The 25,706-nt window shown below is 40.8% G+C and overlaps 1 protein-coding gene and 1 long non-coding RNA gene across 4 annotated transcripts in view; one reads left to right on the top strand and one right to left on the bottom strand.

Moving 5' to 3' along the window:
- The window catches only part of fat3b (FAT atypical cadherin 3b), a 67,269-nt gene that overhangs the window by 29,814 nt on the left and 11,749 nt on the right, over positions 1-25,706 (top strand). The window contains exons 16-48 of the mRNA XM_080867347.1: positions 98-219; positions 321-503; positions 599-713; positions 837-1,118; positions 1,454-1,804; positions 2,114-2,287; positions 2,390-2,920; positions 4,474-4,838; positions 5,162-5,315; positions 5,889-5,996; positions 6,083-6,266; positions 7,646-7,866; positions 8,478-8,930; positions 9,133-9,267; positions 9,383-9,776; positions 10,641-10,837; positions 12,569-12,722; positions 12,809-13,042; positions 13,205-13,383; positions 14,295-14,508; positions 14,607-14,821; positions 15,459-15,596; positions 15,801-15,944; positions 16,022-16,219; positions 16,396-16,673; positions 16,778-17,340; positions 17,651-17,782; positions 17,896-18,053; positions 18,641-19,172; positions 19,382-19,535; positions 20,896-21,052; positions 22,531-22,923; positions 23,961-24,216. Of these exons, the coding sequence (XP_080723473.1) occupies positions 98-219; positions 321-503; positions 599-713; positions 837-1,118; positions 1,454-1,804; positions 2,114-2,287; positions 2,390-2,920; positions 4,474-4,838; positions 5,162-5,315; positions 5,889-5,996; positions 6,083-6,266; positions 7,646-7,866; positions 8,478-8,930; positions 9,133-9,267; positions 9,383-9,776; positions 10,641-10,837; positions 12,569-12,722; positions 12,809-13,042; positions 13,205-13,383; positions 14,295-14,508; positions 14,607-14,821; positions 15,459-15,596; positions 15,801-15,944; positions 16,022-16,219; positions 16,396-16,673; positions 16,778-17,340; positions 17,651-17,782; positions 17,896-18,053; positions 18,641-19,172; positions 19,382-19,535; positions 20,896-21,052; positions 22,531-22,923; positions 23,961-24,216 (8,068 nt within the window). The remainder of the gene's footprint in view (positions 1-97; positions 220-320; positions 504-598; positions 714-836; positions 1,119-1,453; positions 1,805-2,113; positions 2,288-2,389; positions 2,921-4,473; positions 4,839-5,161; positions 5,316-5,888; positions 5,997-6,082; positions 6,267-7,645; positions 7,867-8,477; positions 8,931-9,132; positions 9,268-9,382; positions 9,777-10,640; positions 10,838-12,568; positions 12,723-12,808; positions 13,043-13,204; positions 13,384-14,294; positions 14,509-14,606; positions 14,822-15,458; positions 15,597-15,800; positions 15,945-16,021; positions 16,220-16,395; positions 16,674-16,777; positions 17,341-17,650; positions 17,783-17,895; positions 18,054-18,640; positions 19,173-19,381; positions 19,536-20,895; positions 21,053-22,530; positions 22,924-23,960; positions 24,217-25,706) is intronic.
- On the bottom strand, positions 9,622-25,481 carry LOC308387364. 3 transcript variants are annotated; one of them, XR_013969932.1, is made up of 6 exons: positions 24,807-25,481; positions 23,926-24,182; positions 22,515-22,622; positions 20,878-21,035; positions 14,665-14,798; positions 13,396-14,442 (listed from the first exon to the last, which is right to left on the bottom strand). It is a non-coding gene; the product is annotated as an uncharacterized lncRNA (long non-coding RNA). The 3 variants fall into 3 exon arrangements; XR_013969931.1 differs by lacking the exons at positions 13,396-14,442; positions 22,515-22,622 and adding an exon at positions 9,622-9,715; XR_013969933.1 differs by lacking the exon at positions 22,515-22,622.

The following is a 25,706-nucleotide window of genomic DNA, read 5'->3' as shown; positions in this document are numbered from 1 at the left end:
TCACGTTCTTCTTTATGCAAAAAAAAGCTGGCTTTACATCGGATCTAAATTGAATTAGTTTTTTAAACAATTTCACTGGATTTCTTTGCTTTGCCAGCAAACAACATCTTACTTTCTGGTGGTGCGTGCCCTGAGCATGGCTGGAGTGGAAGCCAGCACCTCCGTCATCATACAAGTAGTAGATGTGAACGACAGCCCACCTGTATTCCAACAAATCAGGTATTAGTTGGTGTATCAGTTGTTGAGTGTTAAAAAGTGATTTTCTCGACCGACCTAAGAAATATTTGACTGACATCAGCGTTACCTTTTTCTCCTAACAGGTATGTCGGCGTAGTCAGCGAGGCTGCTCCAATCAACAGTGTGGTCCTGGCAGAGGACGGTAACCCTTTGGTCATCCAGGCAACTGATAAGGATCGCAACCACAATGCCCTGTTAGTGTTCGAGATCATAGGTGAGACTGCTCGGATGTTCTTCAGCGTGGACTCTGGGACTGGATCGATCCGGTAGGTGATAATGCTGTGCAGAAGTTGAATCACTATTGATCTGATTAATTTCCTTATAAGTTGATATATAATGGGTTTGTTTAAATGATTTTTAGAACGATTGCCAGTCTGGACTATGAAACCTTCTCTGAGTTCGTCTTTCGGGTTCATGTTAGAGATAGTGGCCAGCCTCCACGGGATGCTGACAGCCCAGCAGAGGTACTTATAAAGGTAAGCAAATAACATATGAATCAGCTTTCATTGTCTCATAAACAACTCTTGACTCACTTTGAGTTCTGCGTTATCGTAGTCATTTCTCAACATTATTTTCACTCCCTGTGTACCACGTCTTAGGTGATCAACATCAATGACTCGCCCCCTAAGTTTTCCCAGGACACTTACGAGACAATCCTCTTGTTGCCTACCTACATGGGTGTAGAGGTTCTTAAGGTTAAGGCTCTTGACCCCGATATGACCTCTGACCCCACACTTAACCCTGACAAGTCTATCACACCACAGCTGCTTTACTCTTTGGTGGATAGCAATGTGGAGTTCTTTTCTGTTGAGCCATACACTGGACTTGTGACCGTCATCAATCAGAGCCTCAATAAAGACCGTTATCGCTTCAATGTGAAGGTAGGTCTTTAGTGGACATGACATACCATTTGAAAGTCTTTTCATCATTCTGCTATCTGGACTAAGCTGGGCAAACATAATAATGATTTCCTCCAGAAGGTCAGATTCCTGGGTCAGTGCAGAGTTGTGCACATAGAGCCCAAAATTATGTGGTGACTTGTTACGGGATACATCATCTGCATGACTCAGGATTTTCTGACCCAGGATTACATCCAGAATTATTTTACTGTTTTTATTAAGAAAATAAGGGCAGTCAAATTGAGCTAAGAAAAAAACCTCCAGCATTACATTCTCTGCCATAGCTAATTCTGACTCATTTATCTTCTTTCTTTAAGGTTTGGGATGGACGTTTTTCCAGCATGACACTGGTCACGGTGCTTGTCCGAGAAGCTATAGACAGCGGAATTCTCTTCACCTTCCCAGTTTACTTTGCCTCCATCCCAGAGAACATACCCAATATCACCTTAGCGACTGTGGTGAGCACAGTTGGTCACCGCCTCAACGAGCCACTCAAGTACACTCTGCTGAACCCCGTTGGGCGCTTCAGCATTTGGCCCACTTGTGGAGCAGTGTTCACTACCGGTGTGCCTTTTGACAGAGAGGAGAAGGACAGTTATGAATTGGTGGTGGAGGTCAGCAGGGAAGATGAAATATTGAGGGTGGCTAGGGTGATCGTGCAAGTACAGGTAGGTATGGAAATCATCTGCCTGCAAGCATGCTTCTAGTTGTTGCTTTTTCTGTCCATCCTTCACACTTACAGTAATGCAGACTTGGGCGTATTGGGGCAGTCATGTGTTTTCAATTCTTTTGGTTTAGAATGCTTTAAATACGTTTTACATTGTTGCTTGAATGTGTTTTTGTTATAGACTAATTTGGTAGGACAGTGGTGCAGTGGTCAAGAGATTGCGGTGCAGATTTTGTGTTGCTGAACAACATTAACCCTCCTGAGCTTTAAAATGACCCCATTATGTTTTTCTTAAAATCAAATCTTCTAGGTGGAGGATGTAAACGACAACTCTCCACAGTTTGTGAACCTTCCCTACTACGCTGTAGTGCAGGTAGAAGCACAGCCAGGATCAAGTGTTTTCAGGGTCTCAGCTACTGACAAAGACTACGGTCGGAATGGACAAGTGACGTACAGCCTTAAGGAGCAGCACAGAAACTTTCAAGTAAGTAAAACATCTTCCCTTATTTTATATGGGAGGCTGTAAAATGTTATAATTGTGCAAATTCATGAGTTGGACTGATTAATGTCTATAAATCCCATGCAGGTGCACCCTGTGACAGGAGAGCTGACCTTAAAGAGAGCCTTCGAGGCAGATTTATCTAACGCAGAGTACAAACTGATCCTCGTGGCGACTGACGGTGGCTTCCCTCCTCTGTCCAGTGAGGTGGAGCTGCCTGTTAGTGTAGCAAATAAAGCTATGCCAGTATTTGACAAGCCTTTTTATGGTGTCACCGTCAAAGAGGATTTGGATGTCTCCACCTCCGTCTTGTGTATCAATGCCAGTAGTCCCGAGGGCCAGAGCGTCATCTTCACCATCACAGATGGAGACCCATCCCTCCAGTTTGACATTGGCTTCGACACAGGAATCATCCGTGTGATTTACCCGTTAGACTATGAGACCACACAGTATTACCGTTTAACGGTGAAGGCTACCGATACACTGACCGGAGCTAAGTCGGAGGTTGATGTGGACATTGTCATGCTGGACGTGAACGATAACCCACCGCTGTTCCTGAACACTTCATACTCAGCTGTGCTCTCTGAGAACTCCATGATTGGAACGCCCGTCTTACAGGTGTGTGTGTGTGTGCGTGTGCGCATGCCTGTGTTTGCTGAGTTAGTCCAGTGTGTACTCTAACTGAATGAGTGTTTACATTTAAGAGTCACTTCAGCAGCATTGCAGATGGCTCATTTATTCATGGGAAGATGGTGTGATATTTGCCTAGAAATTTCCCAGTGGAAGTGCTTGACCTTTAATACAATAGTGCTCTTTTTTCATTCGGGAACATATTTCTGTTTACAAGATGAGAACATCATATGATTGAATTTGGATTTTTCTCACATCTTTTTAAGTCAGTCAGCAAAATACTGTAGGCCCGTGTCCCTTTTTACTAGCATTAAAGTGTAAAAGAAACAGATTTAAGAACAGAGGCTTATAATCACTGAGCCTTAAAATATGCTTTGCTCTTGCTCTGTGGTACTGCAGTATTGTTTACCATGTGGGTCGTATTTAACCTGATCAAAAGCACATCTCTGCCTCAGCAGTCAAATAACAAATTTCTGGACATCCAAGAAGGGATGCCAAATGGTTTGGTATCAGTACATGAAACAGTCGCTAAGAGATGACCTAAGTTTCTGTTTATTAGCTCTGAATGGCTATAATGGGCAAAATATAAAGATAACGTTGATAAATTAAAAATCTTGGTGGTCCTCCTTGGTATGAAGGTCAGCTTTTTCAACTTTAGTGAAAATTGGGGAGAAATGTTTGGTCTATAAATGTACGGCATCAGTACGGCAACCACATCAGTTAAATTAACACAAATTAAATTAACATAAGCTTGGTGAACTGAGTTTTCCCCAGGTCGTTGATGAACAAGTAGGAGATCTGACTGGCGCAGCCTGGTGAAACAGTGCGGCCTCTCATTGTTTTACAAGACAAAATAATTGTTTGTTTAAGTCTAAGAAACCAAAATGCCAAAATATATTTTTGCTTATTTCAGTGACCTCTAGTGGTTATGTGCTGTGTTTTTTGTAGTTTCTCAATATCAAAATATCAGTTTCTCGATATCTATTTATTATAGGTACAGCTGGCCTTCATATATTTGAAAATCATGCATATGTTTTAAAAGTTAACTGCACAAACTCACTTCCAACTTTGACCCAATTGTGGCATTACATTACTCAAGTCACAGATATAAAAAACAGGGGACCAAATTTCAAAACCTTTTATATTTGTTTAAAAGAGCTGCACAGACTCCGACAGAAGTAAAAACACTTGGAGCGCTATGACCGACTAATCAGATTTTCTGTTTGGCTTCCATATGATTGTTCCACCTCCTTCTTTAACATTATATCACAACTTTTAATATTTTTTATATTTTATTACTTTATTTCTGTAAATGTAGTTGTATCTCAGCAAATGTTCACGCTGAATGTTAAACAAATGCTTTGACAAGGTTTTACATGTCTTTCTATCCTATTCTCAGTAAAATCTGGAACGTTATTTACTTTTTCAATTGGCTGCAGTGGTGGTGTTGTACCCACAGAGTATGTGTGGGGTAAGCAAATCAGCCCTTATCTTGAATAATGCATGAGGCAGGACACAATTGAATGTAACTCTCCGTGTAGGTGTTTGCCCAAGACCAGGACACAGAAAAGAACGGCGTGGTGAGTTACCAGATCCTATCTGACATCTACAACAGCACTGACTACTTCAGCATCGACAGTAACAGCGGGCTGATATACACGGCACGTCTGCTCGACTATGAGCTCATCCAGCGCCACAACTTCATTGTCAGGGCGACGGACAGCGGAGACCCTGCCCTTAGCAGCGATGTTACTGTCTCTGTGACTGTAACTGACACAAATGACAACCCACCTAATTTCAGCCAAATGCTGTACGAGGCCTTTGTCAGCGAGCTGGCTCCCAGAGGACACTTTGTGACTTGTGTTCAGGCATCAGATGCTGACATCTGTGATGCCAGTAGGCTGAGGTAAGGAAAAAGACGCTTTGAGAACTTACCGATTCTGTGTTTTCTCTGTAGACTTGATTTACCTTTGAACCTAGATGCAAATCCTCTTTAAGAATTTTTCAGATTGTCACCTCTTGAAAAGCACAGTGCAGTGTTTTGGTTTGCTAAAATCCCAGTAATCCTGGTTCAGTTTCACACGAGGCTTTATTTAGATTTTTCTCAAGCAGTTTTGGCTCAGCACCCCCTCAAGACAAGTAGACACTTGTAATTTGCAGCACCTCTTGAGCAAAATAACTTTGTAGACCGTAAGCAACACAAGCTCTCTCTTCTTCCTCCGCCTTCAGGTACAGTATTCTCTCAGGAAATGAGAAAATGACTTTTATGATGGAGCCAGATACGGGGGTGCTTCGTCTGTCTAACAAGAGGAGACAAGGCATGAAACTCTCCTATCAACTCAATGTGTCCGTGTCGGATGGAGTCTTCACCAGCACTGCTCAGGTGAGACAACTTTTGGCAGTTACGTATTCGTTCTGTCAGCTGATTTGGTCTTTTTTTAAGTCTCAGTAGTCCTTATACACAGAAAATGGGCTGACCTTCTTCACCGGCCTGTCAAAATTATTACCAACCTCACAACTGCCAGCTCCACAGTGGGAGGTTAATGTCTCGCCATATCAGATTTACTTTGAGGATAAGCTGCCAGCTGGAAAAAATACTCACATCTGTCTCTTAGTGGTAATTACAAATGGGAGATTTGAGGGGGGGTTGGGTCATATATCACACATTTCTGTTGCAATAACACATCACCCCATTCTTAAAGTTCTTCTTCTGACATGCATGAAATATGTGTGCAGCAGTTCTTCACGGAGGTGTCAGTATCTGTGTGTAATCCGTGTGTAATTCAAATCAGTAACTAATTGTTCACAACCCTGGTGTTCTTACTACTGCTTTGCCTTTTTGATTTGATCGTGTTTGACAAATCAGCCGGTGATGTTTGTTGGGATGGCAACAGCAGCATGTCAGCAGACAGTGAGGATAATGATGATGGAGTGATGTTGCGATGGTGATTCACAGGTGATTGTACGTGTCCTGGGAGCTAACCTGTACAGCCCAGTATTTAGCCAGAGGTTCTACTTGGCTGAGGTCCAGGAAAATGCACCGGAAGGGTCAAAGGTCATTCAGGTAATTTCACTTTTTCAGTGCACTGAATTAATGAATACAAAATAACACAATGAGGAATATTGATGAATTTCTGTGTGGACATACAGGTCCGCGCAACAGATGAGGACTCTGGACTGTACGGACAGATCACCTACTCGTTCATCAACGACCTGGGGAAAACTCAGTTCACCATTGATGCAGATGGGGTCATTTCCACTGTTCAGAAATTAGACCGAGAAAACCCTTTCAACAAGGACATGGTGCTAACTGTGATGGCCCTGGATGGTGGAGGTAACTGTTTCCCTAAAAAGCCATCTTCAAATCAGCTAATATAAGTAGAGATTCTCCGATTGCAATTTTCTTGGCAAATTTCATTTTCCTGTTTTATTTCTCCGCATGACCAAATTTTCTTTCTAATAAAAATAACTGAGAGCATATAAAAATAAAAATCAACTTTTCTTCAACACAAAATATTTTTAAGTTTAAAAAGTTTATCTAAGTTATTTAACTTTACAGTTTCACCCCAAACTGCTCTCGATGAAATAACTGAAAATAAAGAACTCTGCTGCTGGAAAGAGTTATAAAAAATTGACTGAAATTGAGCTGCTGTACACCCACCTTTACTTGGCCTTCACCAAAAAAAAGCAGGTGCAATAGATTTATATAACAAAAGTTGGTTACATACATCAACCCTTTCCTCTTTTTCACTTGTCTTCACAACTTTCCTGGTAACTGCATTGATGCTTCTATTGCTCATACAATTTCCTTCATTAGCTTTTTCTTTGCGGGGCTGCCCCTGCAGTTTACTTTGGTAAACGAAATGCCATCATTCACTTTCGGGAACATCCATACTAACCATGCGTTAGCATGTTGCGTTGAAGGTGCATAGACTTTTTTCCTGTTGTGCATCGATTCATTAATCCTAAATCGATTTTTAAATATATATGAACTATTCCAACAACCGCCAAACAGTTAAAACAACAAATGAGAGCAAGTAAACGGATACCGCAAAAAGATGTAAACAGAAACTACTGAAAGCCGACATCTCACAGGTTCCGAAGCTGAGGGTTTCCTCACTCTCCGAGCAAAATACATTGAACCAGTAGCAAAAGAAGATCACAACTACACTTCACATTTGATAAACATCGTCATGAATTCCCTCTTGCTTTGGCAGTTTTGATGAAATCACACTTCCTGCAGAGCTCTTTCACTCTCTCGGTGTACTTCAAGAACAGTTTCCCCATCTTAAATCTCTGTTTTCTGCATTATTTGCTTGCTTATTGCACACCAGTCTACCATTGTGTTCAGCGCTGTCGCACGCTGTTTTTTTGTTGTTGTTGTGTTTTGTTTTGTTTTTTCAAAAATGACCTCCGACAAGAAAGCCTCATTTTTGCTGTTCAATATTGAAGAAATTTAAATTTTTTTTGCCAAATTGGAAAACACTTAAATGTCTCTAATAAAACCTCTGTAACTGTAATGTTCGTTTTTTAAACTACTGCAGAATATTTTAATACTTCTGACTGTCTGAGTCAAAATTGAATCAAATCAAATCAAATTGAATTGGGACCTTGTGAATCAGAATTAAATCAGCTATAGAAATCAGTGATAATACCCAGCGCTAATCTGTATCATTTGTGCATATTAAATGTATGTGTGTTTTTATTTTCCAGGCCGTGCATCATTTTGCACGGTACGGGTGGTTCTTGCAGATGAGAATGACAACGCCCCCCGGTTCAGAGCAGTGGAGTATCGTATGAGCATTAAAGCAAATGTTGCCAAAGGTTCTCTTGTCACTCAGATCCAGGCCACTGACCCAGATGCTGGGTCTAATGGAAGGATCACATACTCACTTTACAGTGAGGCACGCCTATCTCTGGTCGATGTTCTGGAGGTCAGTGCATGTTGCTTTTCAACTTCTTTTTGACTGCCCTTTGTAAAAAGAAAATTAATATCTATGCAACACATAAAATCACATAAAAATGCAACCACATGCAATCTGCAACAAATTGATTTAAAACTCATTAAAGCACAAACTCTTTTAGCGGTAAACTTGATTTTCAATTAAGGAATGTTTTCACATGACCCTCCGTTCCCACTTCAGGGGATTAAAAGCCATCTGTTTGCTGTAGATTATGTATTTTTAATCATCTAATCAAAATGATGTTGCATTAGGGTTGATGCTTTGGTCAATTTTGAAAATACAATTAAATTTAAATAAATGTGGGCTATAAATAAATCGAAACACCATGGGATTAAAGGAATATAGCTGCAACTTATAAACACTGTATGTCGCGGTGAAGCTTGAAGGGCATTGCGGTTCAGTTTGTGCGCATAAAACCGTGACGTTCTCCTTGTATTTTATTAATGTTAATCAAAATGATATAAAAATAGCAATAACTTTCGTGGTTTGGAATTAAACACATAACTACAAATGTCAACAGTTTAAAAAAAAAAACTCCCAAAAGCTGATTTAAATAGCCTTGTGATTTTGCTGGTGTTCAGGTGGAGCCAGACAGTGGCTGGATGATGACTAAAAGCACAGTGGACCACCTCCAGGGCACTGTGCTGTCCTTCTTTGTCAAAGCCACAGATGGTGGTTCTCCGGCTAAGCACTCCCTGGTGTCCGCCTTCATCCACGTAGTCCCTCCAGATGCATTCGTTCCCTCGTTCAGCCAGCCTCAGTACTCCTTCACCATCCCTGAGGACACAGCGGTAGGAACCGCCCTGGGGTCTGTGTACATGGGTGCTGGACAGACCGGGTTCTTTAGTGCAATCGCAGGGGAGACGCTTGACAGCAACCAGGAGGGGACCTTCCTGGTGGAGAAGGAGACTGGTCTCATCCGTCTGGTGAAACCGCTAGACTATGAAGAGGTCAGCATCTTCCGCTTTAAAGTTGCAGCAACAACAAGACGAGACCTGATTGAGTCAGTCTCCACTGTAGATCTGGAGGTTAAGGTTGGTACCACAATGCACTGCAGAAGGATAGCATTTGCTTTCTGTTTTTCAGTTGAATAGGGAAATGTGCATATGCAATTATGGATTTTATGAAATAATTGCAGATTTATGTGATAAATTAATTAAAATAGTAAGAAGGGGGTAATTGTGCTGTCTTTTCATTTAGACTTTGTTCAGCTGAAGCAGATTTATTGTTTTATAGATTCTGGACGTCAATGACAACAAGCCGCTGTTTGAGACCAGCACCTATGTAGCCACGGTGATGGAGGGGATGCCTGTGGGGACCAGAGTGGTCCAAGTGCGTGCTCTTGATCCAGACTGGGGCTCTAATGGGCAGGTGTGTGACAGTCAGGTTAAACTGTGAATCATATGTTTGTGAATCTTTAAAACAAGCATTTTTCTAAATTCAGAGAGCTACAGGCGCTGCTATGCATCCTTTATTTGAATTGCAGGTGACCTACAGCCTCGGTCCTCTGCTCACCTACAATCTAGACTTGACAAGGGATGCCAGCTTCTTCTCCGGGCCTGTGTCTACCACTTCTGTCTTTGCCATTGACAGTAAAACAGGTTGGATCACCACAGTGAGTCAGATGGACCACGAGGCCTGCTCCAGCTACAGCTTTGAAGTAGTAGCGTCTGATCTGGCCGAGTTACTGCCTCTCTCCTCCACCACAGTGGTGACCATCACTGTGTCAGACGTTAATGACAACCCGCCACTGTTTGAGAGGGAGCTGTACCGAGGTGCCGTAAAGGAGAGCGATCCCCTCGGTGAAGTGGTGGCCGTTCTGAAAACCAAAGATCGAGATGGCACGGATCAAAACCACCTCGTCAGCTTTTGCATCACTGGTGAGGACACTGAGACAACTAACAGAATGCTGTCCCGCGCACTCTGTGCTGCAGTAACTCTTCATCTTGCAATGAGATGAGACTGTGCTGCATCAAAATCATTTATTGGTCTAACATGGTTTCTGCTCCAAAGGTCAAGTTATAAATTAATTTGAACTGATATGCCAAAAACAGCTTTCCTTTAACTTGTATTTTTTTTTTTTCATTTTAATATTACAAAGTGCCCATTATACTATGAAACAAAAATGCTTTGTAGAAAACCTTAATCTACACTCATGTGAAGAAAAAATAAGTTTTTGCACTATGACAGCTGGGACGGGATCGTGGCTGATGGATAGAATTATCAGGCAGGTGCTTCTAATGAAATGCACTTGATGAATTGATCATTCTCGTTCACAACCTTAGCTATTACTTTATGCGTTCGCGCTTTAAAAAAAAAATGAAAATAATAAAGAGCATTGCTTGGCCTCTCCAGAAAAACTCTGACCTTGATAATGAGTAAGAGCACGTCCATTCACAACACACTGTGTGTTAATGATTGCGGATGATGTATTTTGTCCTTGTTTTCTGGCATTTAAAAAATACAGATCGGCCGAGTGAAAGTGTCATAAAAGGTCAAACTTTTAAACTTTGAAGGGCCACGGCCGCTGCCCTACCCGTCTGGTTTACATTATGAAGATGGTTATTGATTGCACCAAAGGGTGCCTGCATCATTTTTTATGTGCGGTTGGAGAGAATCTTGTTCTCATTCATCTTGCGAATGAGTAAAGACTCGCAGTTTGTTTACATTTAATATAATACATCTTCACTCCTTTCTTCACTTTTTAGTGTCAGCGCTTTAATTCTCATCTGTATGACCTCCAGGGGGAAATCCACGAGGAGTGTTTGGCCTGGCCCTTGTGCAGGGGGAGTGGAAGGTTTATGTGAGTGGTCTGCTGGATCGCGAGCAGCAGGACTGGTACCTGCTCAACATCACTGCCAGCGATGGCCTTTATGTCGCTCACACCGCAGTGGAGGTTACAGTCATGGATGCAAATGACAACAGACCCATCTGCAACCAGGTCAGGGATAAAGACAAATGGAAAGTGTGCAAAATGAAAATATGCAAAGTAAACAAACCAAGAGGAGCTTGTGGAATGTATAGAGCATTGCAGAGTAAATGGCTCTATCTGCTGTTTGTCTCCATATTCCAGTTAATTTTCTGTCTATAAACAGAGAGAATGCATTGCTTGTGACCATGCATGCAGTCATGTATGCTTGTTATTGAAAAGATAAGTTAGGGCATTGTGTTTGTGGACTGAATGGGGAAAACAAAAGCTGTTTATCAAAGAAGGAATTTTTAATCATTTTATGTCTCATTTAAATTGTTTTCTTTTTCAATCCCAATGAGAGCGTCAAGAGTAGTGGAGATTCCCAGTTCCCCCAATGATGAACTTTCTTTTGGGTAATCTTAACGCTGGCTTAGCTCTGAAAATTCAGCTGCGTTGAATAATGTTCAAATCTGCATATTCATGACTTAGTAAAGAAAAGTCTGTGGCTTCACGAGTAAAACTGGATTTGCTCACTTCAAATATTGATACTTTGTTCTAAAGTGCATCGAAGTTCTAACTCGCTGCAAATGAATTCAGCCAAATTGTCTTTGTTTTATATTTCGGGCCAAGTGTTGTAATTTATGTATAAACTGACTTTTCCATAGTGCTTTTATGGAGTGCATAATGCAGTCTTAATCTAATAACGTACTAAACCGATGAATTACACAAATTTGAGAATTTACACAAATAAAAGACAGTAATCATGATAAAGCCAATTAAGTTGAGTCCCTTGTGCTATTTCCTACCTTCCAACGCCAACATTCACCCTACATTTAGAGTTAGTCTCAAAAAGACAATCTAGGAGAGGAAAATCTTTATGAAATGAGAGAATAATTGGACTGTGAAGTCTTCTGGGGGCTCTCCTTTCATTTAGTAAAATTCTGCAGTTCTTCAGTTTCACATAATTAGTTGAGAAACTTTCTTTTTCCCTCAAAACTCTAAACTCCTTGAAATGCTCCCTGTTCTCCTCTGATAGTCTTTTTTTCCCTTCTCGCACGAGCCAACACTATAACTACAAAGTGATTAGTCTGACGTTACATGGCGACAGCAGCAACTGGATCAAAATGACACTCGCATTGCCACAGAATGAACTCTAACTGCTGTTTGGGCATCTTTTCTAATGGTTTTTTTTCATAGGAAGATTAGTAGTAGTAGTAATAGTAATGGCGTTTTTCTAGTAGTAACGATTTCAAAATCTTAGCTGGTGCTTGCTCCTTTCTTGTTTTTTTTTATTAAGTGATTAATCAGGATATAAATATTAGAAAATCCCCAATTTAATGCTTTGAATTTTTATTTTGTTCAACAAACAAAAATGCAAAGATGATATAAAACAAATTCTTGGCATTTTTCAAACCTTTGACTGGTTACTAGGTGTTTCACCTTTATATATTTTAAATCTGAACGTTAGAAGATTCAGCAGAGCCAACAGAGCAGGGTGGGGTGTGCTAAAATGCCGTTGCCACTGCTGGTCCGTGTTTGATGAAATTGTGAGGCCACTAAGCTCCATTTCTCCAGTCAGTCACTGGCAGAAATGGACACCGGGTGATAAAAGGGAACTTCTATTAGCTGGAATAATGGATCAAGTGCCCAGTAGTTGGATGTCTTTTTAATGTATTAGACAGATGCATTTTTTAACTAGAATGGTTAGTGTTACTATTACTGTGCACTTTAATTTCTGCATATGCTTTTGTGTTATCACAGGCCGTGTATAGCACCTCTTTTCCTGAGGACATTCCCATTAACAAGGGCATTCTAAGAGTGGGTGCAACAGATGCTGACTCAGGCTCCAGTGCTGAGATCCAGTATTCACTGTTTGGCATTGGGGTTGAAGATTTCTACATGGATGCAAACACCGGTACATTTAAATATTTCATTTCAAGGGCTTGTAGCAAAAACAAACAAACAAAATCTCTTTTTATACCTCCCCATTTATGCCCTTAGGTGAGTTGCGTACAGCCATTGTGATGGACCGGGAATTGGCCCCCAGCTACAAACTCATCGCCCAGGCAACTGACGGGGGAGGCCTGTTCTGTCGCTCTGATATTTTTCTCAAAGTGTTAGATGTCAATGACAATGCCCCCCTCTTCTCATCCACTCATTACCTGGCGAGCGTGTACGAGAATGCTTCGCCTAAGGCTTTGCTCACCCGTCTACAAGCCAGCGACCCAGATGAAGGTAAGCTGCTGTTAGATAAGTAATGTCAGGCAGCGATGATGAATTCAGAAAGTTTTAAGCTTTAAATTATTTAAAAATAATGTGCTGTTTGAGTGTCCGAGCAAGATTATGAGCCAAGATGTAATATATTGTGAACAGTTAGTATGAATGTGTTTTTTCCAGGTCTCAACCGTACAGTGCTGTATTCTCTGGTGGACTCAGTGAATGGGTTCTTCTCCATCGACCCGGTAACTGGAGTAGTAGTTCTGGAGAAGTCTTTGGACAGAGAGAGCCAGGACTCCTATCGTGTTCGTGTGGAGGCCACTGATCGAGCTGGACAACAGGGGGCGCTCTCCTCACAGGTTGGTGGGTAGTCCAAGTGACCCAGATTCAGTATTGATTGTGTCTACAATCAATGTTAAGTCTACCAAACATTACTGTAGGAAATATTTACGCCTGATGCTCCTGATACAAAAAAGCCACTTGTTCTGAAATGAATGAATAATTGAAAGACTAAATAAAATAATAAATAATAAAAATGCACTTTTGAACAAAACTGACATTTATAACAGTGTTTTGCAGCATTTATGTTTTTTGGGTAACATAATCTTGTTTTTCTGAAAAAAATCAAGTGAATAACACATGATCCTTGAAGAGATTAGGTAAATCCCCAATTAGATTTTAATTAAGATAGCTCGTAGTCATGTGAACCGTGTGGAACAGAAAAAATGACGCAGTTACAGAGAGAAGTGGTGCAGAAAAGGTGGAAAACAGATATGTGGCAAATCTGAAACTGTGTTGTGTCTCACAGCGGCTATTTAAAAGTAAACTTTAATTTTGCTCATTCACTGACCATAAATGCTGGGAATGGCATTATTTTTAGGAGTAGGTGTCACTTTCATTACAAATATAGAGAGGAGTAGTTGTTGTTCTGTTACTTGTAGTAGATGATTGTCATAGCCACAATGATATAAAAGCAAAACTACAGTAATAGGATTAGTGGCGTCCTGTATTAAGTAGGTGGAACTTGTGACTCTATATTCTATAGAGTCAAAATAGCATTCATCTAGTAGCCACCAAACTCTCTCACCCTATAGCAGGCACAGATTTTAGTTGGTTTTTGCCTCAGCTTCCTATTTTATTACTAAAGCATATTTTTCTGTACAACTTCTGTATGCGCTTGTGGTCCCTTCTGCCTTGTGGTGAAATGGCACTGAAAGCAGTGCAGTAAAGTGGTTAGGTGCTGTTTTACAGTCTTGTGTGTCTTCCTCAGGTTTATTTGACCATTTTAGTGCTGGATGTGAATGACAATGCTCCAGTCTTCCAGAGAAGAGACTATGCTGTAACTGTCCCCGAGGATGTAGCCGTGGGAACCGAGGTGGTGCGAGTCCTGGCAACAAGCGCTGACATCGGACCTAATGCTGAGATCACATACAACATCCGGTCGGGTAATGAGTTAGGAAAGTTCACCATAGACAGGAAATGGGGTGAGTAGATATCTCTGTGTGTGGCTTGTGCCATGTTATTGTGAAATTTAAAAGCAGGGAATTAAAAAAAATGAATATCTACTGATATGTGTGTTAAGGTTCTATTTCAGTGGCTGATGATTTGGACTTTGAGGTGTGTAAGGACTATTATCTCACCATCGAGGCCTGGGACAATGGCAACCCTCCTCTTAGCACAGCTACAATGGTAACCATTGAACTTATGGATGTCAATGACAACGCTCCAGCTTTCAGTCAGGACATCTACAATTTGCTGGTCAGCGAGGATGCATCTGTTGGGCAGACAGTTACAAGGGTAAGATTTAAGGCCAGATTTACTAAATGGGGCAAAATAGCCTATCACTCCAATAGAGACTAGTTATATTTAAAACAGGCTTTAGTAATTGATAGGCTCTGATGTAGGACTGTAAATTGTGTGACAACATTTTGACATCACCTTCTATAGCATTCTTGTATTAAGACAACTTAAATAACTTCAAGGGGAAATCTGAAAATCAAATTTCTATGCTCTTCAACTCCAGTACCACCGTATTTTCGATTTTGTGGATTAATCTTGTGTATCTGTGATCTATATCTCACGTATTGTCAAAGTGCACACTGCTGAGTTTCTGTATATCCGCCACTAAAAACAGTTAAGTGTTAGGGCGTGGCAACCTCATGTGCTGTCCGTGCTCCTGAAACTAATTTGAGTGTAAAAAACCCTGAATTGGATGAGTGGAAGAGAATGGATAGATGGAAAACTTTATTCGACTTTATTTTGTTTTTTTATTAATGCTAATACATTGATCATGTTGATGTCAATCTAATCCTGACTATTTTCAGGTTTAAAGTCAATGTTGTCATCCCTTCGTTCTCTTTGGTCTTTAGCCAGTTTGTATTTGACCCCAAGGAAATCAGGCCACTTTCTTTCCCTCCGGGTGTCTGTTTTTTAGGTAGTGGCTGAAGATCTGGATAGCCAAGTGAATGGGCGCATCACCTACTCTATCCTGAAAGGTGACCGAAACAACCACTTCTGGATTGACCCTGTAGCAGGACTTCTCAAAGTCAACAAGAAGCTTGACAGAGAACTTGTAAGGATGCATGTTTAAGTACAAAATCTCATAAACAATCAATTGTAATTTTCTGGTTCATGAGCACAGTCAGGACAGAAAATACCAGGTCCCATCAAGGTCAACGCTCAATGAAATATCATATTATGCGAGCATAAGAGTGCTTGCCACACTGCCTGATGTACATACAGATATGGCAATCACATTCTCTTCTTCACCGCCTAGGTGTCCAGGTACTCTTTGTCGGTACAGGCGTTTGACAGTGGCTCTCCTGCGATGTCCTCCACAGTCACAATCAACATCGATATCTCTGACGTTAACGATAACCCCCCAGTTTTCAATCCTCCCAATTCCACGGTGGTCATACAGGTACATTTGTGCGTGTTTGCTGTCTATATTTATATTATTAGTTCAATGTTGTCTCAACTTCACTTTCTTACTTCCAGCTAAACCAAGCTGCTGGCACCACCCTGCTCCAGTTATCAGTCAGCGACAAAGACTCCCCTAAGAATGGTCCACCCTTTGAGTTTCGGATCAAGTCAGGAAATGAGGGAAACTTCTTCTCCTTGGACCAGACTGGGACTCTGAGGTCTAACCGTGTGTTTGGCCCTGAAGCCCCCAGAGAATTCACTCTTGAAATCCAGGTTAGGAACTTTACGGTTTTAAAAAGTATCCTATTTAATATGAAGACTTTTCTTTTATGGAGAACTTTAACACCAGTGTAAATTCAACCCACTAAAGCAAGACCTTATTATTACTGTAGAACTTTCTTTGCTGTTAAGTGTCATTATAACTTTTTTTATAACTTTGTCTCTCTCAGGCAACTGATTCTGGCAAGCCTAGTCTCTCCTCCTCTTCCTGGGTATTTCTGAGGGTCATTGGGAACAGTCAGTACAAGCCGACTGTCTCCCCTCTGGAGATCTTCATCGTCATGGTCACGGATACCTTTCCAGGTGGCCCGATCGGTCGGATCTCTGCAACTGACCGTGACCTGAGTGACGTTTTGTCATTTACCCAGAAGCCTCAGCCCAAGAGCATGTTTAAGGTCAACAGACAGGATGGCAGCATTGTAGCGCTGCCAGGCCTGGAACCTGGCAGGTGAACGCTAGACCACACAAACACACAGGAAAACAAAACACTGATATGGAAAAAAGAAAACTTTTTGGTGTAACAATTCAGTATCTTTTCTTGCCTTTTCTCAGGTACCAGATGAACGCTACAGTGAGCGATGGACGTTTTGCTGTGATAGCTGACGTTTCCATCCAGGTCGAACAAGTGACAGATGTCATGCTGCGTAGCGCTCTGACCCTACGTTTCAACTTGCTGTCTCCAGAAGACTTACTTAGTCGCTACCTTAGCCAAATTAAGCTAACGTTACGGGGACTAGGTGGATGGAAGTGGTCACCAGGGCAGCAGGATCCTCTTCACATACTCAGTGTACAGCCAGTGATGGGGACATCGGATGTGGACCTGCTTCTAGCCATGGAGAGGCCAGAGACGCCGGGCAGTGGACGCATGGCTGTGTTCTACTCCCAGCAAGAGCTGTCTGCAAAGCTGGAGGAGGTGGCAGCGCAGGGTCAGATTCGAGGTGTGCTAGCTGGGGCTGTGGTGGTGAGCAGCACTTGTTCTGGCGAGCTGGAGTGTGGGGATAGAGTGTGTGAAAACACACTTGTGATGGACGGGAGCTCGCCTGTCACCTACAGCACAGAGAGGGTCAGCTTGGTGTCGCCTACGTTCAGCCGCAAAGAGACCTGCACCTGTCCCGGTTTGTACTACACTCATTTTTGAACCTTCACAGAGTCAGTGTCACAAACACGTATCATCAGTTCATGAACGGCATTGGTTGATAGTTTTCATGTAAAAATCAGTAAAATCCTGAAATATCTGAATGAAAACATGCAGAATTTTTGCTTATGTAGTATACATTTTGCATTCTATAAAAAAGAAAATACAAAAACTACAGAGGCATATATTATGCATGTAAATATAAATAAATTAATGAAAGAATAATGTAAATCTGAAGGCTTTTCACATGATAACAAATAATATTTATATTTCTACCCCTTTTCAAACAGGAGGGACATGCCCCACCCCTGTGGAGCTCTGTGAAGGTCAGTCCTGTCCAGCTGATATGCAGTGTGTGCGTTCTGGTCCTACTGCGCCATCTGTCTGCCAGTGTCAGCCCGAGAGACTAGATGACTGTGCAGGTGTGTTTTGGCATGCCTGCAGTTTGTATAACTTCTGTCTTTCTGATTTAGTTTGATGAGGTTTAGTGTAACCTGAAACTTTTCCCGCTTCTCTGTGTGTTACAAATGTGCAGGCCAGACCTCGCTGAGTTTCTCTGGAAACAGCTACATCAAGTACAGAGTGACAGCGAGTGGCCAGAGCGGAGAGATGAAGCTCGGCCTCAGGATCAGAACACTTCAGAGAAGAGGAGTCATTATGTTCACACGGGTTAACCCCTGCACCATGCTTAAGGTACAGGTTACAGGGCTATGCTTTTTTGGGGGTCATGCAAAACACTGGCTGCTCATTTCCTGTTAGAAGGAAACATGTTTCTCAGTATATGTTTTTTAGAAAACATCATCAGGTATTATTCAGAAGATATAACTTTTTGTTATATAATATCACACTTCACCGAGTTCTTTTGATTCCTCAGAGGCATCCGATGGAAGACAAAACACTGCTCAGTAGACCATTTAACACTTTATTATTTCTAGAAGGGAGATGCGTCCTGCATGACACGCTGCTGCGGATCTCAAATTGGTGTTGTGCCACTAACAGTTTTATTACAGAAGCTTTTTAACTCTAATCTAAACAACAGTGTCTCAGTAACTTCCACTAGAGATGGTCGCCTCTTATCTACACTTTCCCAGGCAAGCGTGAGTGAGAGTCTACAGCTTTCTACTCCCCAAGGACATGTGGTCTCATGCCTTTATTTTTCAGGGCTGTGTCCACTTAATACTACACTATATAACTTTATAACAGTTATTATTAATAAGAAGCATAGCATTATTGAGGCACTGCAAATTATTTAGTTCCAACACTTTTCTTTCCTTCTACAGATTGAAGGCGGTCGACTCTGGTTTCAGTTGGACTGTGACAACACCCTTGGCATTATGGGTATCTCTGGCAGACCGATAAATGATGGCCTGTGGCATGCAGTCACTTTGGAGCTGACTATGAACTACACTCTCCTGTCATTGGATGACAGCTATGTGGAACGTCGCCGGGCAGCCAGAGCCCCGGTTCGTCTTTGGCCTTTGGCACCAGATTCATCATTTTTCTTTGGGGCCCAAGTCAGGCCACTAAATGGGCAAGGTGAGAGGCCAGGCCCTGGGTCAGGGAGGAGCCAGGGAGGGCCAGGGCTTGCAGAGCGTGGCGTAAGGGGCCCTCCGAGAGCTCAGGACGGCTTCCAGGGGTGCCTGGGCTCGCTGATGCTGAACGGAAATGAGCTGCCGCTCCAGAATAAAAGGAGCCGTTATGCTGAGATAGCAGGGCTCAGCGAGATCAAACTGGGCTGCGTGCTTTATCCAGATCCATGCGTCAGTCAGCCCTGCCTCAACGGAGCAATCTGCAGTAGCCTTCCCTCTGGAGGTGTGTGTATATATACAAAAAACATGATCATGTGTATGTGCCTTGCTGTGGGACACATTCATTACTTTGTTTTTACTCTGTTTTTTCAGTTTTTAATCATTTTATTTTGATAACTTGTTGTTGTATCATTGATCATTATCATTTATTAGAATTATGCACAATAGTTGATATTAATTATAATTTTCAGACATAAAATATCTCTTCCACAGGTTTTATGTGCACTTGCAGTGTTGGATTCACTGGGGGGCGCTGTGAAATTGAACTGACATCCTGCATGCCAAACCCCTGCCAGAATGGTGGAGACTGCAAGCTTGTAGGCAGCGCATTCCTCTGTGGCTGCCCTACTGGACTCGGGGGACTTATGTAAGATATAATAGCCTGGAATCGCTCACACTTTCTAGCCTTAATAACCGGCTGTAACAGCAGTGTTGACAAATGCTGTGTCCTGTTTAGAAAGTATGTAAACAATGAGAGCCGTACGGTGCTGATTATTAAGATACTCAATGTCTGTATCTCCCTCCCTCTCAGTGAAAACATGAAAGAGCATGTGCTGGACTCAAAATCCCATTCATTAGCCCACATTAGTTGTTATTGGGGGGGGGGTTAGTGGTTCTAATTTAATTCTGCATAATTTTAGTTGAAAAGCCCATAATCATTCTCTAGCTGTCTTCTTAATTACAGCTTAGTAATTGCCTTTGAAATAACCTCTCTGCTCATGCGGCTGTTCCACAGAGCCACCAGCAGAGGGCACTTTTCCCCCACAGAGGAATTTTTTTGTTTTGTTTTTGGCTTTTTTATGCTTTTGACTTGGATTTAAAAATTCATTTGATTAATTTAAATTCAATTATCCTTACACTAATAAAACCATGGAATAAAAATGTATTGTTTTTTCAGGCACCAGATTGTTTATATCATTAATAATTAATGTTAAACACAGATTGAAACCAAACAAATAGCTGTTGAATTCAGTTGACTGTGGAGTTGTTGTTGTTTTTTTCTTCCAGCACTAAAATATATGCATTACAATAAAAAAATACAATATAGAATTTTGTTATGGAAAAAGCCAGAAAACTTGACATTTTCTCATTATTACTCATCTATTTCATAGGTTAATAAAACTAATGTGAGACAACTTCATTAACTTTTTTAATTATGGGATAAAGTATTCATCGTTTAAAATAATAATGAGAGGATATCACTGGCCAGCACATCCAGACCTTAATGAGTATTGTGTGTATAATTAATGACTAAGCTGTGACCTGCACTTTTATCATTTAAAAGCAAAACTTTGGAAAGTTCTGTCATGAAGCTTTCTGCAAAATTCTTCCGTCAGATTTGCAAAATGTTTTGAAAATCCCATCAAAGAGAAAATAATTGAAAAGAGAATTGCATGTATCTTCCATCCGCTGCACAGCAGGACACCATGCTTGAAATAACAAGCTGAGATGAGCATGTATGTGTCTGCAGTAAAATTACTTTTATGATGTTCAGCTGGAATTTGCTTCTTCAGTGGGAGTGTGTGTTCATGTTTTTTGCATTCATGCATAATTCTTTAAATCAGAACCGTCTAAATGTAAATAATGGGGAAAATTCCCAGCATTTGGGAAAAGTTTTAAATGTTTTAGCTCACTCTCACCTTTGCATTCTTCCTTTTTCTTAACTTTGATAACATCATATTGCGGCCCCCCATAGCGGCTTTACTTACTCGTTTTTGCTGCCACAGATGTGACGACGACGTCAACGAGTGTGACCAGGAAGCGTGCGGAAATGGAGGAGAGTGCGTGAACACATTCGGGTCATTCTACTGTAACTGTTCAGAAGGGTATGAGGGTCAGCTGTGCGATGATCTGACGCCTGGTGATCCTGGGGATGACACACAGGTAGCGTATGAGCGACGCTTGGAATTGGATTTTTGTAGATGTTACAGAATAAATGAAAAAATAATCGAGAAAACTCCTCGAATTGTTTTTTTGTGCATTCAGCTCGCACCTAATTGGACTTGGCATACACAGGGAAATTGAGAATTTTGAGTTTACAGCAGCCCCCTGGAAGGCTTATTCACCAACTTGGTATCTTTGTTCCCACAGCAGCTAAATGAGAGTGTAGTAATGCCTAAATTGCTGTTTCTATTTGAAGTTGCTATGCTCTTGAATTTATTGTGCCATATACCTTATACTGAGACTGCAAACCCAATTAATGTGGCACATTATAAGAAGGAAGGTACCTTCATTAATCCCTGGAGGACTGCAGCAGAGTTGACAAAATCTAGTAAGCTTCTTTTACAACTAATGTATGTTAACTTTGTTCTTTGTTTGTTTGTTTTTCTTTTTAATTGAGTGCTTGCATTAGAGATAATGTATAATTTTATTGCCAAAACTTATTCATCACGCATTGCATTAAAACAAAAAAGCTGTGAGCTCAATCACTCCCTCCAAATTGGAAGACCATAAAATGTGCTCATAATCTTTTGGAGTAGTGAGTGCATAAGGGTTGTAAATATACCCAGCTTTAGATGATGAATTTTCCCGATACCAACATTTCATTTACTTCAATACTCAAAAGATGCTTTGTGTTTCAAAACTTTGCTAATTAGCGTCTCAGATGTAGCGATGAGATTCTTATTAATCTCATGTTTAGAGTAATAACAAACATTTAGAAATTGTTTGGGGGTTTAATATGAGCCCCCTTTGATAGTATTAAACATTTTGGGGGTAAACTAACTTCACTATGTTCCTCTCAGGTCCTGTGAATTTTTCCTATTTCTTAAGGACATGACTTTCAGATACTGTTGTAGATATTTATTCTTTTGTCATTCACTTGTCCAGCTTCCTCAAATATATATACACCATGCCAAGATATGCCTATTTTTGGCTAATAGCTCTCTGGGAATCTGCTTTTTGGTGCAAAAACAGAATTTTATATCTGTCAAACTTTGTTACATTTTCTGTTGTTGGACTGAACGACTGGGAACAAACGATGTGTTTTTATAATAGGGTGCTAGTAAAAAATGCCTAAAATTTAATTGCAAATTGATTCTTTGCTAGGTTTTCTGTTATATGTGGGCACGGCACTAGTTCATCCTTTGATTAAGGTGTCTTTTTTATGCTTGAATGATTCACAGGTGAGTGTTAAGTGGCTTAAGAAAAAAAAAGCACTTCATGTTCATGTTAATCATCTGACAACAAAGACCTTTTTTATGAAGTGAATTATTTCTAAGCTTGTTCTTCTTTCAACTTTTTATCTGTGTATTTACTGATGACCTTAGAGTTTTTCTGACACTTAACTGTTTGTTATTCAACTAGAAAAAATTATTATAATATTATAATGTTTTAATCATTTTACTTTTCTTGTTGTGCAGGCTGAGCCTCTGTCTTACGTTGGACCAGGAGAGATAATTGGCATTGGAGTCCTTGCGTTTGTCATCATTTTCCTCCTCATACTCTTCATCGTCTTTAGGAAAAAAATCAAATTCAGGAAAGACTCAGATCCAGGCCCCGGTGTTCAGACTGGGATGGGCATCTCGGCTATCTCCACAGAAACTAGCTACATGCTGCACAAGACTGGCATGGGAGCAGAAGGGATTGAGTTTAAAGCCGTTCGTGTATCAGGCTCACCAGCAACCACAAGCACCTATGGTGAGGTGGGAGGCAGCAGTGTGGGCCCTCCCCAGGTCATGGTGCGCCCAACTGCCCACTCCCCTCTACCAGGAGGACTCAGTGGTGACAGGACCACTTCCAGTGAAGGCAGTCAGGTGTGCATAGCTTGTTTGAATTATGATATTTATGTGTCTGCTTTATAGTAAATGCTGCGGAACAGACAAAATTGTGACAAAGTTAAATAACTGAATATGTTCATACTGCTAATATCTAAAAAAAATAGTTGGTCAGACCATTTAGGAAAACACATGAATAATATGGTTGCTAAGCAGGAATGATATGCTTTAAAATAAGAGTATTTAAGTTTTAATATCAAACTATAACAATGAGCATCCAAAGTAATATCCACTTTGTATGACAATTTCAATATTTGTGGAGCATCATATCTCCCAGCTCATCAGTCCCTTTTGACGATGCTGCACTTCCTTAATTTATCTGAATTTATATTATAATTTAAAAGAAAGAATATTATTTCTTATATTAGTCCTATTTTTTAAAAACAGCCACAGTGTGCTGGAGAAAGAATACATGGGCTCCACACACAGCTCAACTATAAAAACTGTGTTTTTATGGCAGGAACTAGGTTTTGATATCAAATATAACACAAGGACGATATAGGTAGATTAAAAAGTAGTAATGTTCCCAGCACATTCGCTCTATTATGTAGATAATCAGCTTACAGGATACAGAAAGTCTGCTCACATTTAATAATCATGTTCATGTCTTCTTTGTAGTCAATTCTGCATGTGATGAGCTAAAATAAGCTTCACAGCAGCGACTTCATCATGTGTGTGGCCCTTCAGATAGGGCGATGACCCAGTTCTTCTTTCATGGCAATAATTAAGAAAAACAATTAATGGTATCAGAAAATCAATTGGAATTGTTGGAAATATAAAACAGAAAGGTCGTACACTGGTGCAGAATATTGTATTGTTTTTACAAAAAGCAATCATTTGATAATTTATGTATGTTTCTGATTGTGCGTGTAATTGCACAAAGAATGAAATAATGATTTGTTTTCTAATAACGCATGAAATCCTGTATAAATTTGTTTGCATTTCGAGTTTCTGAATAGTAACTACCTGGCTTGCCCTTACCCGAACTTTCTGGGTATTTTCTTGTGTCTCTGCAGATTAGCAGCTTCCTCTCAGACATGTCTAATGTCCGAGGTATGGCCAATAGGCGGGGCGTCGCAGTGTGCAGTGTGGCACCCAATCTCCCTTCAGCATCTGCTTGCCGCTCAGAGCATAGCCCGGCCCACAAAGTGTCCTGGGAAGGCGAAGAAATGAGGGAGAAAGAGCTGGAGAGGGCTAGAGATGAGAGAGAGGAGGAGTGGGGGCAGAGAGCTTTTGAGCTGGAGAGAACACAGAGAGATAACAGTCCACAGGGTAAGACTGCAACAGTCTGCCTGCAAACACACACACACACACACACACACACGCATGTGCGCACACAGCTTCTAACCTGATCAAAAAGGCAAAGAGTACACAGGCCATGAACACATTGTGTTACACCAATACCACCATCTTCACTGAGAGAGCTCATTTCACAGTGCTCTATGCCTTTTGATCACACACATCAAAGAAAATGGCCCAGAGTAAGCAAGAGTGCTTAAAAAGTAATATTTTCTATTTTGCTATCATTTCAGTTTTCTTATTTATTTCCTAGGAGCAATAATGGGTAATAGAACTTTCTGTTACACTGCTGAAATTGGCAATTATGTCCACTTGTATCAGGATAACTCTCTTGGATCTTGTGGGCACTTCTGTTTGAATGGTCAGGGTAATCAGCCAGAACTGATGTCCTATGTTCTTGTCCTACTTTTGCAAAAAAAAAAAAAAAAAAAGCAAGAAAGAAAAAATAAAAAAATAAAGTTCAGTTAAAATCAAAGTAGTTGGAACACTCCCACACAAAGTCACCCAACTTCTCTGTCAAGTTTCCCTCTTTTTATTTTTCCTTAAATTTGCTTCACACCTACCTTTGTCAGCCGTACAGGCACCAAACCGAAGGAGAGAAGAATGTCATTGTAATTCAGCATCCGTCTGATATTTTAGCTGCCAACACTCTTCCCAGTCTGTTCTCTGTCGATGAAATAACCACGTTGCATTTCAGTGCGCAGGTAGGCATCAGATATTTCGATCCTTTGTCCAGCCTGTTGTGTGAATAATACAGCTTGCGGTGGGAACTTCCTGGCTGTTAATTATTGATTTTTTCCTGTAGGAATGGGAAATAGGTTATTTTATTTATTTGGTCCCCCGCTGAGTGTCTGTAGAAAAAAGAAAAAAAAGAACCAGCACCACCTACTCACATTTACACCACCAGTCTATTAATTTAATGATGATAAACCTTATAGAAAACTGACCTCAAGATTACTGTGTTAATGACTGCAGTGTTAACTGCCAGGTTAACTAATCAATTGCAAATGAGTTTTGTAAGTTATTTACACCACGACAGCCACAAGCAAGTGCAATAATGTGTATTTCAATAACAAGGCCACAGGTCAAAACATGAAATAGTTACTAACCAGGGAACATCCCTGTTAGTAACTATGGTTATTTTCTGTTACTACCCGTTCGATCATAAATAAATAAAATGGGATGAATAATTAAATACTTGGAAAATACTCTTTGAACAAATCAGGCCTCATACTGAACTCTATAGTTTGGAGTTTTTTTGGTAACTGTTGGTAACTCTTCAGGATGTCTTCTTCATGGAGGAGTATTTTAAACACTAACTATGAACTGTTTCACTCACAGGAAGTCATTTCTGAAGACTGACATTGAAAAAAAAAAGGTTTGAACTGTACAAACTCTGTTTTCCCCTTAAATACTCTTTTTCCATGTATGTTTGCACTTGTTACGGTAAACTTTTGCACCTA

Source organism: Rhamphochromis sp. 'chilingali' (genome assembly GCF_963969265.1).
Source record: "Rhamphochromis sp. 'chilingali' genome assembly, chromosome: 19".
In the NCBI taxonomy this organism is placed as follows: domain Eukaryota; kingdom Metazoa; phylum Chordata; class Actinopteri; order Cichliformes; family Cichlidae; genus Rhamphochromis; species Rhamphochromis sp. 'chilingali'.
This window is presented reverse-complemented; position numbering and strand designations above follow the sequence as displayed.